This window comes from Ochotona curzoniae, unplaced genomic scaffold, assembly GCF_017591425.1.
Source record: "Ochotona curzoniae isolate NIBS_2020 unplaced genomic scaffold, NIBS_Ocur_1.0 contig_1274, whole genome shotgun sequence".
NCBI classification, from domain to species: domain Eukaryota; kingdom Metazoa; phylum Chordata; class Mammalia; order Lagomorpha; family Ochotonidae; genus Ochotona; species Ochotona curzoniae.
Genome location: NW_024465023.1, coordinates 5,440,405 through 5,454,509, shown reverse-complemented (window position 1 = coordinate 5,454,509; position 14,105 = coordinate 5,440,405). Strand labels below are relative to the sequence as shown.

General features: G+C 53.7%; 1 protein-coding gene across 1 annotated transcript in view; it reads right to left on the bottom strand.

Annotated features, from left to right (window-relative positions):
- Positions 1-14,105, bottom strand: part of FGD1 (FYVE, RhoGEF and PH domain containing 1) — a 42,152-nt gene that overhangs the window by 22,156 nt on the left and 5,891 nt on the right. Inside the window, exons 2-4 of the mRNA XM_040998118.1 lie at positions 1,742-1,915; positions 1,279-1,456; positions 691-1,132 (exon numbers count right to left, since the gene is read on the bottom strand). Coding sequence (XP_040854052.1) covers positions 691-1,132; positions 1,279-1,456; positions 1,742-1,915 — 794 coding nt within the window. The remainder of the gene's footprint in view (positions 1-690; positions 1,133-1,278; positions 1,457-1,741; positions 1,916-14,105) is intronic.

The window sequence follows — 14,105 nt, the reverse complement described above, 5'->3', positions numbered from 1 at the left end:
GCCTTTTGAGGAGTGAACAGAAGTGGATGGAAGATCTTTCTGTATTTCTGTGTCTCATTCTCTCTATCCATTTACCTTTCTAATAAAAATAAATCAATCTTTGAAACAGGAAAAAAAATGTTGGGCTGCTGGAGTGCAGAAGGTTCCTGCTGCCAAAAACCTTCATCTCCATTGCCACAGGTTCCTAGAGGGTACTTGCCCTCGCTCCCCTCCCCCTCACCAGCCTCCAGCCGTCAGGAAAGCACAGGGCACATAGCTTCCCTCTCTGCTTCACCACCACAAGCCTCGATTTCTTGATTTGTAAAATGAGAAGTCACATCCAAAGAGCTTTCCTATGACAGCTGCTGAGTCATAGGATTTTCCACCTGGAAGAGGGCTTCAAAGGCCTCCAGCTAGCATGCCCATCCTTAAGAGATGGCAAAACCAAGGTCCCACTAGTGGTTGTGAGATAACAAGAGAGCAACCTTCTTCGCTGGCACTGGGGACCTTGCACAGCAGCTTTGGTAAGTCACAATGACAAGTGCTTGGTGACTGGCGTGTAGCACCAGGGGGAGCAGCGACTCCGATCCTTCCAACTGGAAACAATGCCGCTGTTTTGAGAACTACAGAGCCAGGGGAAGAAATAAGCCTGAAAGCCACTCTCCTGGTTTCTCCCAAGGGTCCTGCCTCTTGGTGAACATGGGTAAGTACCTCCACAGACTCCTGTCTCTCCAGCGGGGGCACTGGGATTTCTCTGTCCTTCTCCTCATCCTCCTCCTCGTCGTCCTCCTCCTCCAGGTCACTGTCAACCTCCTGGGAGCCAGGCCGGAGGGGCTCGGCCAAGGCCATAGGCATACTGGCCAGGGCAGGGGGCCCGGGGCAGAGGCTGTGGCTGGGAGGCCCATCATCACTGACAAAGCAGGTCTCTTCACTGTTGGATGGCGAGCTGATGCTGTCGATGCCGCTGTCCCGGTTGGGTACCTTCTCTCCATCCCGGGGCCCAGGAGCCAGCAGGAACAGGCAACGGGAGGCCTCAGCCTCGAGGAGCTGGGGCACTGGTGGCTGCAGGGGTGGCTGTGGCAACATGGCTGGCTCTGGGGGACCTGGGCAGGGGCCAGGGGCTGGCCTATCCGAGGCGACAATCACAGGCTCTCTGAGGTGGGTGGCAGACACACACGGAGGCAAGGGTATGAGCTTAACTGTGAGGCCTCTCCTGTGACTATCCCTTTCTGTTCCAGGCCTGCCGTGCCCCCACCCAGGGGCCCCCACTGCCACCCCTACCCCAGGGACCGAACTCACCTTTCAAACTTCTCAATTAGCGAGGATACGGCTGCAGAACTAGGACTGGCCTCCACTCTGGTCGCTAGGCCCTTGGCCACTCGGGGGTCTGCGGGCAGGGGACGCGAGGGCGGAGGGGGGATAGGCTCAGGTGGAGAGGGCAGTCGGGGCATCTGTAGGTAGCTGGGCTTCGGGGGCACTGCAGAGATGGAAGGGGAAGAAAGAAGGGGGAGAACTCATGAGGTGGCCTCGCAGATGGCTGTCACGACCAAGTGATGCTCCCCTGAGGCGGGCAGGCACAGTGCAGATCAGGGGTGAGATGCCAGCACACGCACATGGCCCCAGGCCACAATCTTCAAACCTGCAGGTCAGGAGCCATGGCCCGGAGACCATGGTGCCCACTTGTCCTAAGAAGCCCTCTGCCACTGACTATCATTTCCCCTCCTCCAGGCCATTTTTCCTGTTCCTTTCTGGAAACACTTACCTTGTGGCTTTGGGCCTGGTGCACGTTTTAGTGGCGAAGGACGCTGGCTGGGAGATTCAGTGGGGGGGCCTGGGTCTGAGCGAAGCCGCTGGGGGCCTTCTGGATGAGGCTCAAGGCTCTGGCCAGGATCAAGGGACAAACTTTTAACCAGGATCCGGTTTCCTTGGTGTAGCCCTTTACAAAGAGAGAAAGTAGGTGTGACGAAATTGACTTGACCCAAAGGGCATTGCGGAGTTGCATGTCTTAGCAGGTGTCTGAGGTGTTGTTTTTTTCTGGGCCCCTTTCTTGACCATGCCACTTTTATTGGATGTTCCTATCTTGGCTCTCGGATGGGAAGCCAGGCCAGGGCTTGCGAGTGCCTGCACATGAACAAAGTTCTTTAAGATGAGAACACTGGCAGGGCCCGGCGCAGTGGCGCAGTGGTTAAGGTCCTCGCCTTGCACGCCCGGGATCCCATATGGGCGCCAGTTCTATCCCGGCAGCCCCGCTTCCCTTCCAGCTCCCTGCCTGTGGCCTGGGAAAGCAGTCGAGGACGGCCCAAAGCCTTGGGACCCTGCACCTGCGTGGGAGACCAGGAAGACGCTCCTGGCTTCAGATCGGCATAGCATCGGCCGTTGCGCTCACTTGGGGAGTGAATCATCGGACGGAAGATCTTCCTCTCTGTCTCTCCTCTCTGTATATCCGCCTTTCCAATAAAATAAATAAATAAATCTTAAAAAAAAAAAGAAAAGAAAAAAGAGAACACTGGCTCCATGTATGTCAGTGGTCAATATCACTACCCAGTTTCACTGTAAACCATTCCTCCTTGAGGCCCTCAGGATAACTGGACTTTCCTGCCCACAATTTTGTTTTCAAAATATTGATTTAAAAGGCAGAGAGACAGTGAGAGAGGGAGGGAGAGAGAGACAGAGATCTGATGGACCATTCTCCAAGTAGCCACAATGGCCCTGAGCTGGGCCAGGCTAAAGCCAGGAGCCTAGAATTCCATCCAGATCTCCTATGTGGGTGCTGGGGGCCCAAGGACTTGGGTCATCTTCCGCCTTCTGAGGTGCATTAACAGGGAGTGGGAATAGAAGCAGTTAGGATTCAAACATGCACTCCCATGCGGGATTCTGGTGTCATAAGCGGTGGCTTCACTTCCTGTGCCAGGAATGCCAGCCCCATTCTTGTTTATGGTTTTTAATGGCTTGCTATGTTTAAAAGGGATGAAATTATAATTCATGAACCAAAGTTGTGCTTCCTCAAATCCCAGCTCCTCACCAATCAGCTTCCTCTACTTCCACATCCACATGCCAACCCCAGTACCTGGACTTCAGCTCATGGAAGCAACTTTACAATCAGTGAGCAGCGGATTCTGACAATGGGGAGGCCCCTTTGTATCATCCCTCTCCCCTCACTCTAGGGTCCCCTAAACCCACCTCTGTCTGATTCTGTAAGAGATGATGGCCCTACTTGGAAGGGAAAAGATTTAATGTGGGAGGCAGCAGTGGACCCCCTCGGAGGACATGCCCCACAGCTTAAGTGCTCGTGGTGGGGCTGGGGACTAGGGGCTGGGGAGCTGGGGAAGTACTTTAGACGACACAGAAGTCAGATGGAACCAGAGAGGAGGGAAAAAGTTGTGGGTGCCAGGCTGAGGAGCTGGACATCCATCTTGTGGCAGAAGACAGCTGCGAGGAGGCCGAAGCTTTGTGGCTTAAGTTGCCACCTGTGACACTGGCATCCATATGGGCACTGGTTTGAGTCCTACCTGCTCCACTTCTGAATCAGCTCCTTGCTAATGGCCTGGGAAAGCAGCAGAAGATGGCCTGAATGCTTAGGCTGTTGCACCCATGTGGGGGACCCAGGAGAAGCTCCAGACTCCTGGCTTCAGATCAGCCTAGCCCTGTCTATTGCAGCCATCTGGGGAGTGAACCAGAAGATAGAAGGTCTCTCTTTCTCTCTGTGTAACTCTGCTTTTCAAACAAATACATATTTCTCATTTAAAAAAAAAAAACCACAAAGTGTCTGCTACCTGTGTCACACAGCCTTGTAAGTGGCCAGACGCAGAATCACATGATGCCATTTACACTGCTTCACACACCCTCACCCTGTTGAAGGCTTGCTCACATGCAGTCATTGAGAAAGACCCCACAGCCACAGCCTCACCTAGGGCTGGACACACAGCCTCTGGAACTCACACTCGCAGGAAATGATGGCCAAGCACAGTCATAGATACAGTCCTATAGTGGCGGTTCAACCTTCTCGTAGCCTTCATACAATGACGGCTCAACCACCTACCGTCACATATCCAGTTGTACTCATTTTTCACATGTGATGCCACTGAATCACAGACATATAATGTCATTTATGCTGAATCTCACAACTGAAGGACCACAGGGTGGAATATACACTGTAACATGCCTTTACATACCTGCAAATGTGCTCACACACATACACATGCATGCATGTACACACACATCAAGAGTATCCACGTGGGGTCAATTATGCCATGGCAGGCACAATCTTATAGAACAGCAACAGAGCAGGCTGCTACATATTCAGAAACACCCATGTCTGTGGCTATGGCCACAGTGGCCCTGGCCTTGGCCATGGTTCAGGGACATACACGCACACACACATATATGACACTTATCTCCTGGTCTACACAATCAGTGCCACAATTGGCCTTTGCTATAAAATCATATAGCTGTGACACACCCCAAGTCATCTGTACTCCGCTTTACAAGGTCACATGAGCAGAAAGAATTACAGGGTGCTTAGGAATCTCCCAGTCCAGCTGATACCCTGCCCCCACCCTGGCTACCAACCTAGCCAAGGAAGCCCCAGTGTGGGGAGGACTTGGGCCGGAGTCCTTTCTCAGCATGGGAAGACACTTGGTGTCCCAGGTCCCTGGCTGAGCACCCACTCTGCCACCCTGTACCTGGCTCTGAGTGCAGTTTTCCCACCTGAGCAGGTAGTGTTGTTGTTATTGCTGCCGGCTAGCCAGAGAAGGAGGTGTTCCTCTCAGCTCAGCTGGGCGGCCTACCCTGCCTGGCTCAGCACATCCTTGTCCAGCCCTGCCCTGCCCTGCCCTGCCCTGCCCTGCCCTCCCCTTGGGCGTGGAGTTGAGGAGGATGAGTCACCTGGAGGCGGTCCTAGTGGAAACAATAGTTGCAGAGACCCGTGAGCAGAGAAAGTAAGAGATGCAAACAGTGGCTGGAAGGGCCAGGTGATGTGGGGCAGGGGACAAAGCCAGGTACACTGCCATGCCTCCTCTGTATACTATGCACGGGTGCCAGGGTCCTTGGCATCTCTCGCCTGCCTTCTTGGGGCTGTGTGGGGCTGATCTGGCCCTGTCTCCACATCTCAAAGCACCCACTGCTAAGGGGACCTCCTCCGCCAGGGCTGTAGCATGGCCGTGGGATCCCTGGCTGGGCTCCCTCTGTATGGCTCCACTGCCAATCTTCAGAGGGCAACATTCATACCACGTCCTTGACACTGCCCTGGCTTACCCTTGGATCCCTGCTCACCTGGGCTCCCATAAAGGGGCTGGCCTTGCCATTCTGTGGGACTCCTTGCAGGCAGTCCTACAAACAGGAAGCTGAGCTCTCAGCACTTGTCAAATGCAGTGTTCAGTGAGGAGAGCAAGGCAGACAGCGAGGACCAAGTGACTTACCCAAGATCATACAGCAAATTCCTGGCAGACTTTCAGAGGACTGGCTATGGACTTGACACCACTCTCCAAGAGGAAACTGGACAACGGGGAGAGCAGGAGGAGCAGGGCTGTGTCCTGGGGCTTCAGAGAGTCACCAGCTGCAGTGCAGCCATGGAGAGGGACACTCCCAAGTCTGCCCACAGGAACCACAGGGCCCCAGACCAGGAGCTTAAGCCTGGTTAGGAACCAGATGATGGCCCACCAGGGAAATAACGATTCAAGAGCCGCCCCTTGTCTTTTGCCCACCTTCCACGGTCTCCTCCTGTTTCTCCTCAGTGGCTGCTTTGTCCTTGGGCCTTATTCCTTTCCTCCAGGTGAATGGATAGATTGTTACCATCCACCTCAGTTCCTGCCACTTGCCTGCACCGGAACCTTCTGGAACTCCTCATCGCCTGTGAGAAAGTCTGGGGACCATGGCATACAGTGGGTGAATGTCCTCTGTGACATCCTGCAGAATTCTCTGGCTTCCTTCAGCTGAATTAGGGTCACTAACCATTTTTGAGTCTGGTAGATGCTGTTGGGGAGATGAGAAAATCCTACTGCTTGCCCTTGGAGAACCCACGGGATCCTCCCCCTCCTTCTTCCTTAAACTTCCCACCAGCTCTTCCCCTGGCCTCATCCCCGCCGCCAGGCTAGGCCCTGCAGGGATTTTCTGCAGCCCATTTTTCTTACGGCTGATCATCTCCAACTTTCTCATACATATTCCTGCCTACACTCGCATACCTGACAAGATCCCCAACCAGCACCGGCTTCTCCAGTGTCTGTCAGAGCACAGGCCACAAAGCCTATGTCAGCAAGTCCTGCAACACTTGAAGAAGCTGTACCAGCCACATACCAACGAAGGCCTAAAGAGAACCACGGAGCAGTACTCAAGTCCACGTGTGACAGTCAGCAAAACACACACCCACGACCACCACTGCCACCTGGGTACCTCATCGCAGATGGGAAGCACACACCCCAGGGATGGCACCTACCCTTCCTGCCCTATCCTCACCCTGTCCAGGCCCTCAGCAGGTACTGGAAGCACATAAGGCAATTTTCACCCATGTCCTCAGTGAGCTGCCAATCTCAAAGATGAGACTCATTCAGGGAAAGCTCACGAATTGCAGGGGAATTCGTCTGTCCCGATCTGGACACTGAGGGAAAGGTGAAGGTAAGGATATGGGAGCTACCCCTGCTTGTGGCCTGGGAAAGCAGTCGAGGACGGCCCAAAGCCTTGGAACCCTGCACCTGCATGGGAGACCTGGAGGAAGTTCCTGGCTTCTGGCTTCGGATCGGCGTAGCTCCAGCTGTTGTGGCCACTTGGGGAGTGAACCATCGGATGGAAGATCTTCCTCTCTGTCTCTCCTCCTCTCTGTATATCTGCCTTTCCAATAAAAATAAATAAATCTTAAAAAAAAAAAAAGGATATGGGAGCTACATGAAGTACAGGACACCCAGTTAAAGTTGAGCCTCAGATAAACAATAAAGAATTGTTTTGTGTAAGTGTAGCTCATGTGTACTCATGCTAAAAATGCATTGTGCCATTTAGGTTGACTATCCCTCATCTGAAATGCTTGGTACCAGAAGTGTCTCAGATCTGGGATGGGAGATTTATTTGATTTTTAAGATATTTGCATACATTTTACCAATTCAACATCATTAATCCAAAAGGGAACTCTCTAACTGCCACGTTGGTGACTTCTGAGCAGCTCGGGTTTCAGATTTTCTGATTAGGAATGCTCAACTAATTATTGCAGCAACCAGACTCAGGAGAGGAGTGACTAGGGGACCACGAAGAGAAAGAACACAGCACCCTGACATACACACATGCAGAAAAAAAAACCAAACCTAAAAATCACATATCACAAGGACATAAAATATCGCCTACACCAATGCATAAATGCAGAGCTTGCAGGTTCCAACCCAACATAAAATGACGGCTATGCTGCAAACCCAAGCAGAGTGGTCCTGCAAACCTGCGCTGCTCCATAGGACAGCTGTACAGATGGGATGAGGAGTCCTAGCAGAGGAGCAGGGTGTTGAAAAGACAACGGTGTTCGGCCAAATTCAACTCCCCAAAGTCGACTGCAAATGCAAGCCGTCCAAGATGGTAACAGCAGTGTGAGAGCCTTGCTGGGTTTCCAATTTTCCCATGACAACTTACTATGGTTGAAACAGCAAAGTCATTCCAAAAATTGTTTTGTGGTTGCTGCTTGTACCTGCTTGGCCGGTGGCTGGAGCACATGCTTCCAGGTGGAGTGGCAAGGCAGGTCCAGCTCCTGGCTGTGTTTCAGGACAAGGCCCCCTTCTGTCCATTTCACCTGGAATCAGACTCTGCTTTTTGCTCTCACCATTTTTTTTTTCCTGGGAATTTCAGCTGCCAACTCTCCACCGCCCCCTCCCCTGACCTGGTCAGCAACAGTTCCCTCACCTCCACCTTGTCTTAACTTAGTTGTAACCTTGACTTCATCCCAAGAGTGCATGTGCCCATTAACTCCATAGTGAGCTGAGGCAAGTGACCTCATGCCTCTGTGCCCCAATATTGCCATCTGCAGAAGAAGGTACTTGCATAGCAGGCGTGTGTTGTTGGGGGTGGTGATGCGGGGGTGAGGATGAGTGCGTGCTCATTGTGAGGAATCTGAGATGCTGGGGTGGATAGAGGCCGGCTGCCCTGCTGACAGCTGAAGGGAACTTCTCCCTACACGCCCCAAATCTCAGCCCGAGAGGTGGGCCCCAGGGACAACTGGAATTCCTGCGGGTGGAGTTGGAGGAAAGGGAGCCAGAGGGAGTGGAGAAGAACAACTAAAAGCAAAGTGCCTTTTGGGAAGCCAACCCCTTGGGGGAAGGGGAGGGGAGTCCCCCAACTGAGGGGAAAAACAGCAGGGGATAAAGGCATAACTGCCCCCCACCTCTTTCCACCTGCTCCCTTAAGCTTCGGCTCCAGTCCAGCTGCCCCTCTCAGCCTCAAGGCCAGACTACGCCCAGGCCTCGCTTGGCCTGGCAGGTGTGCTCTCAGAAAGGTCAAACACACAGGAACCCTGCGGGTAGTCCGAGGCTCTTCCCTACCTCCCAGGTCTTTCCGGACACTGGGACTGGGCAGAAGGAGAGGGAGGGGGGCGGGTGTGCAGCTGCTGCAAGGTGAAGCCACTAGGGAAAAGTGGGAACCACACTGGCCAATCAGGACCTTCCTAAGCAGTGTTCCGGCCTGCAAGAGGGAGCAACTGTCTGGTAACACGGAGGGCTCTTGGATAAAAAAAGAAGGCCCCATTGGTAAAGGGAAACTGGCGGAAGCGTCTTCGCAGTGGAAGGGCATAAAGTGGGGAGGGTTCTATAAAGACCCCTTTGTGAAAGGAATGATCTGTCTGTAAATTACATACTCTGACAGACAGGAGGCTGCAGAGTGGAGCAACTTTTGCCTTTGTAACACAAGGGCCCTTCTAGAGAGAAAAGAACATATCTGTAAAGTGAGGCACTTTCTGCGGAAGAAGGAAGTAGAAGCAAGCAGGGAATGGTAGAGTGCGGGAAACTATAGCTCATGTGCCTCATCTAAAGGATGGCAGCGCTTTCTCTCTTGTCCAGTTGTGACCTCACAGTGACAGAGCCCTGACATGTCAAATCTTCAGGAGAATTCACGCATCTTAAGATTTTTACATGAAGTTCCTTAAGTATAAAAAAGGGAGCAGGCCAGAAGAAAAAGTTAACCTAGTAGTTAAAGATGCCAGCGTCCTCTATCAGGGTACATGTGCTTGGTTCTCAGTTCTGCCTCTTGACTTCTGCCAATGCAGCCCCTGGGAGCAAGCAGTGGTGTCTCATGGAACTGGAGTCCCACCAATCACGTGACAAACTTGAACTGCTTTCCTGGCCCAGCCCTTCAACTCTGACTGTTGGAAGCACTTTGGGGAGTAAACTAGTAGAGGGGGCTTTCTATGTCTCTATGGCTCCACCCCTCAAACACATACGTTTAATAAAACTGAGCAGGTCAAATGAAACCTGTTAGTCAAGTTCAACTTGTAGGCCATCACATTGTAAAATCCACACTACGTGGTCCTGAAAGCTCCTGCCATCCCTCCTTATTTGCTCCATGCCCCATATGACATGCGCTGGCTTTGGGGGCCTTGGAAGTACCCTCTTCCACCCTCAAGAAGGACCTATTCCTTAGTCTTCCCTGGGCTGAGCAGACTCAGTGAGTTCAACCATGTAATACTTGTCAGGAGTTCCCTGAATGGGCATCTGCTTTTTGTTCTCTGGCCCAGTTCACCTTCTGCTTTGTGTAGGGAACCTGCCTGGAAAAGAGAACAGGAGCCTGGAAGGGACACTCGGAGCCCTTGGAAACTCTTGTTACTCATTTTTCTGTGGAAGCTATAAGCTATGGCGATGCACCTGTTTGTTAAACACCTACTTTGGGCCAGGTCTTACGTCAATGTTTTCTAGGAATATATGGTGTTCTGCTAATAACCCTGTGAGCAATTGGTTCCATTTTACAGATGAGGACTCCAAGGCACAAAGAAGCAGAATAACTGGTCTGAGGATACAGAGCTAGAAGTGGCTGAGCTGGGACTAAATTCCAAGTGGGTCTGTACCCACAGTCACAGAGAAGATCTTCAGGAAATGCTACTGAGCTGGCAAAGAAATCACATTTGGAGGGGTGAGGTGAGAAGTCTTTTCTTTCTTTTTTTATTGGAAAGGCAGATATGCAGAGAGGAGGAGAGACAGAGAGGAAGACCTTCCATCTGTTGACTCATTCCCCAAACAGCTGCAACAGCCGGAGCTGTACCAATCTGAAGTCAGGAGCCCGGAGCTCCTTCCGGGTCTCTACTTTGGGCTGTCCTCAACTGCTTTCCCAGGCCACAAGCAGAAAGCTGGATGGGAAGCGAAGCTGCTGGGATTAGAACCAGCGCCTGTATGGGCTCCCGGGCGTGCAAGGCGAGGACTTTAGCTGCTAGGCTACTGGGGGAAGACTTTCTAAAGCAGGTAGTTTTTGATGAAACTATCCTGGATGGGGCATTTTTTTTGGAGGGGGATAGATAGACTGGGGATGATCTTGCAGACAAAGGAAGGAAAGCAGGCAAAAAAAAAAAAAAATGGATAATGGGAAAGCCAGTGTGAATGTTTGAAGAACATGGGTTTGCAAGGTCCCAGAGCAGCAAAAAGGGGCAATAAAGGGCAAACCACGCGGGAAAGCATGCAGGTAGGCATCCCTGCCTGCCCTGACACCACCGAGAAGTGCTGTCATGCCATAGATCTCTAGGGAGCATAAAGACACAAACAGGGGCTGACGCTGTGGTGCAGCAGGTTAAGCAGCTCCTGTAACCCATACTGATCCACTTCCAATCCAGCTCCCTGCTAAGGCACCAGGGAAGGCATAGAAAGCAGTCCTCTGGCCCTGCTACCCATGGAGGTATCCAGTGGACGTGCCTGGCTGCCGCCTAGCTGTCACTATAATCACTCAGGGAGTGAACTAGTAGATGCATGTCTCTATCTCTCCTTGTCTTCTCGCTCCAATTTTAGTATATGTGCTGCCGAAGCAAGCACTCCTTGTCTGTCTGTGTTTCAAATCTTTAAAAAACCACACAGACAGAGATAAGACAAAGACACACACACACACACACACACACACACACGATCTACAGAGCCCTAGAAGCAGAAATATCTTCAAATCCACATGGGCTTACATGGAACCAAGGCTACACATAATGTGAAACACAGAATAACAATGTATACAGACTCAAAACCACACACAGACACATGTGGAGTACACACACACACACACACACAGACACACACACGGACACATAAAAACCACAGACAGGCAGTTAGGGACATGCATGCAGGCACGCACACACAAACCACATGGCCACAGGAGAACTTAAGCAGCCCATCCCTGTTCCAGTGGCTTGATTACTGTGAGGGCCTGGCCACTTCTTCCTTGCTTCTCTGGACCAAAGGCCAGCAAAGGACAGGGGCAGTGACTCCACCCCCGGCCCCTCCCCACCGAGGAGCTGGGGACTTCAGAGGACAGGAAAGGAAGGGAGTGGAGCTGCAGCTGGGAGCTGGGGCTGCCACGTTGGCCGGGATTCCCCTCCCTGGCAGGACAAAGCCACCTAAGGGGGAGGGTTCCCGGGATCCCTCCCCCACCTCAGGGACCCCAGGAGCGAGCCAGCCAGCCCCCCTCCGCTACACCAAAGGCCTGGGCCAATAGAACAATTGGAGACACACAGAGATTATGAAGCCAGAAGAGCTAAAGAAAGACGCTGGGGCAAGGACAAAGAGGGAGCAGCTAGAGGGACCCAGAAAAAGGCAGGGGCCGCTGAGAAGGGACCCGGCTGGAGAGGGTCAACCAGGGTCTAGGGGTCAGACAAGAGCAAAGCAGCAAGGACGCTAAGGACGGCAGGACCAAGTGCTGAACCTGACTGCAGTGTGCCACAGGGAGGCCTGTGGCCACTTGGGCTCCTCAATAGGTGGGATTAGAAGCCCTGATGACAGATGGGCAGACGGAGGTCGCAGAGGGATGAGGTGACTTGCCCAAGGTGACATGAAACTTTGGAAAGTGGCACAGCTTCGAGTAGGGAGGAGAGGACAAGCGGGAGGAGGGGGGCTCTCTCACCACTGCTGGAGTTCTGGGAAGGAAGTCTCTTGAAAAAGAAGCCATCAGGGTGCCTGGGAGACTCACCCTAAGAGATGTAGAGGGACCGGAGCCCGGCGCCTTCCCAGCCCCCACCCCCGCCGCCCCGGGGTGGGGGAGGGGTGCGCCTACACCTGGAATGCATTAGGTAGGGAGGCCCTGCCTTAGGGAGTTAGGGGGCCAGGAAGAAGCAGCTGAAGGGGAAGCAGGAGAAGGTGAAGGTGAAGGCGGGCGGCGGTGGCAGCGGCCGGCGGCGGCGTGGGCGGCAGCGGCGGCGCGGGCCCAGCAGGCCGGGGCGGAAGGGCTTCTGTGCCAGCTGCAGCTCCCAGGGGCCAGCCCTGCCAGGCCCGCCTTTCCCGCTTTCCACAGGCGCCTTCCCTCCGTGACTTAACCCCTTCCTTTCAGGAGCCTCGGGGTTAGCGCCTTGGACTAAAGAAAATAAGACTCCCGGCACCCCGAAGAGCCTCCCGTGCTTGTTTTGGCCTCAGCCACACACCTGTCCCCTTCAGCCTCGTGTTACAACTCGGGAGTGGGGTGTGCCCCGAGCGGCACAGCAGTTGATGGCTGCTGGCCATTACAGGTTCTTCAGCCCCTCCAGCTTCGAGCACAACCCCACACCAACCCGGCTCTAGCATCCATCCCGTCCAGGGCTGGTCATCCCCCCGCCCCGTCAAGGCACACATCCGGCCACCCACCCCGTCCCGCCCGCCCCAACTCTGCGCACCACAGCGCACTTGGGGAAAACACAGCCCTCTTCAAGGCCCTCAGCCCCGTGCAGGGCTCCTCTTGCCTCCGGGGTGAACCCGGGACTCCTGAGCACAGGACAGGGAAGGCCGAAGCTCAAGTACACTTCCCCGCCCCCACCCTCCCGCCACAATGGCCTCTTGTCTGTTCCTCGAAAGTGCGCTCCTCGATCCGGGGCTTTGGCTACCCGTAGCCTGAATCGCTTTTCCGCTGCTCCTTCCCTCAGGATTCAGGTCTCTGCCACCCCCAACCCCGGGAGTTCCTATTGCAACTGGGAGTGGGGTTAGTTGAAGGGGGGGGGTTCCCTGCTGTGTTCCTTTTATGGCTTACCCAGCACCCAGTGCATAGTAGACACTCAATTAAGTACATGTGAAACAACTACTTTCCAGGGGTCATATGCCATGCCAGGCGAAGGCATGACTAGGTCTGCAAGGTTACAATGTTGGAACGATGTTTCAAACAGGGGAAGGGAGGCCCCGAGGTATGGTGGAGGGAGAGCCACCAGCCTGTGTGTGTCTGGGGGCACCTTGTGGAGGTGGGATGCCTCCAGAGGCCGCACTTGCTGCTCCAAGGAAGGCTGTGATGAGGGAACTTCACATTGAGGGGCTAGCCAATAGCATCCCGAGCTTCCTGCCCCCCTCCTTCCAGACAGGTCTTAGCCCCAGCCAGGCAATGTCTGGCCAGCTCCACATCTGCCTAAGGCATTTAGCTAGCTGGCCCCCAGAAAGCCCCAGCGTTTCACTCCCTGGTGAAGCAGCAGAGGTGCCTGAAAGGACTGGGGGGTGGGGTGGGGGACGCCAAACACCAGCAACTTGGAAGCTTCAATTCTTTTAGTCCTATCTGGGGGAAGTCCTTCTCTCAGCTACCCTGAGTCTTTACATTGTGTTGGCATCTGCTGGAAAGGCCTCAGCTAAGGAACAGAATCTTTTCCCAGATGCTGCTCTCCGGGGAATCTTAAGCTCCCACTCTCCCAAACTCGGCAACAGAGTCCCCTGCCCCTCCCATCTTGAGCCCCTTACCTGTCTGTGAGTAAACCCCTTCTGCAATCTCCCAGGATGCTCTCTGGAGAGAATATCCAGAGGGGCTTGTGGATTTGGTCCACATTTGAGTGGCTTTTTAGCTCTTTTTGACAGCCAGCTACCGTGTTAGAGCAAACGGATCTCAGCTTCAAGCAAACATGCTTCAACTCCCCCGCCCCCCCAGGCATTTCTCAGTCAGTCGGAGCAGGTGGTAAGGGATGCTGCACGCAAGGGTGAGCTTCACGCTCTGTCTTGGAGGATGGGACTGGCTGTCAGAGCCCTACACATACAGCCTCCCCATGA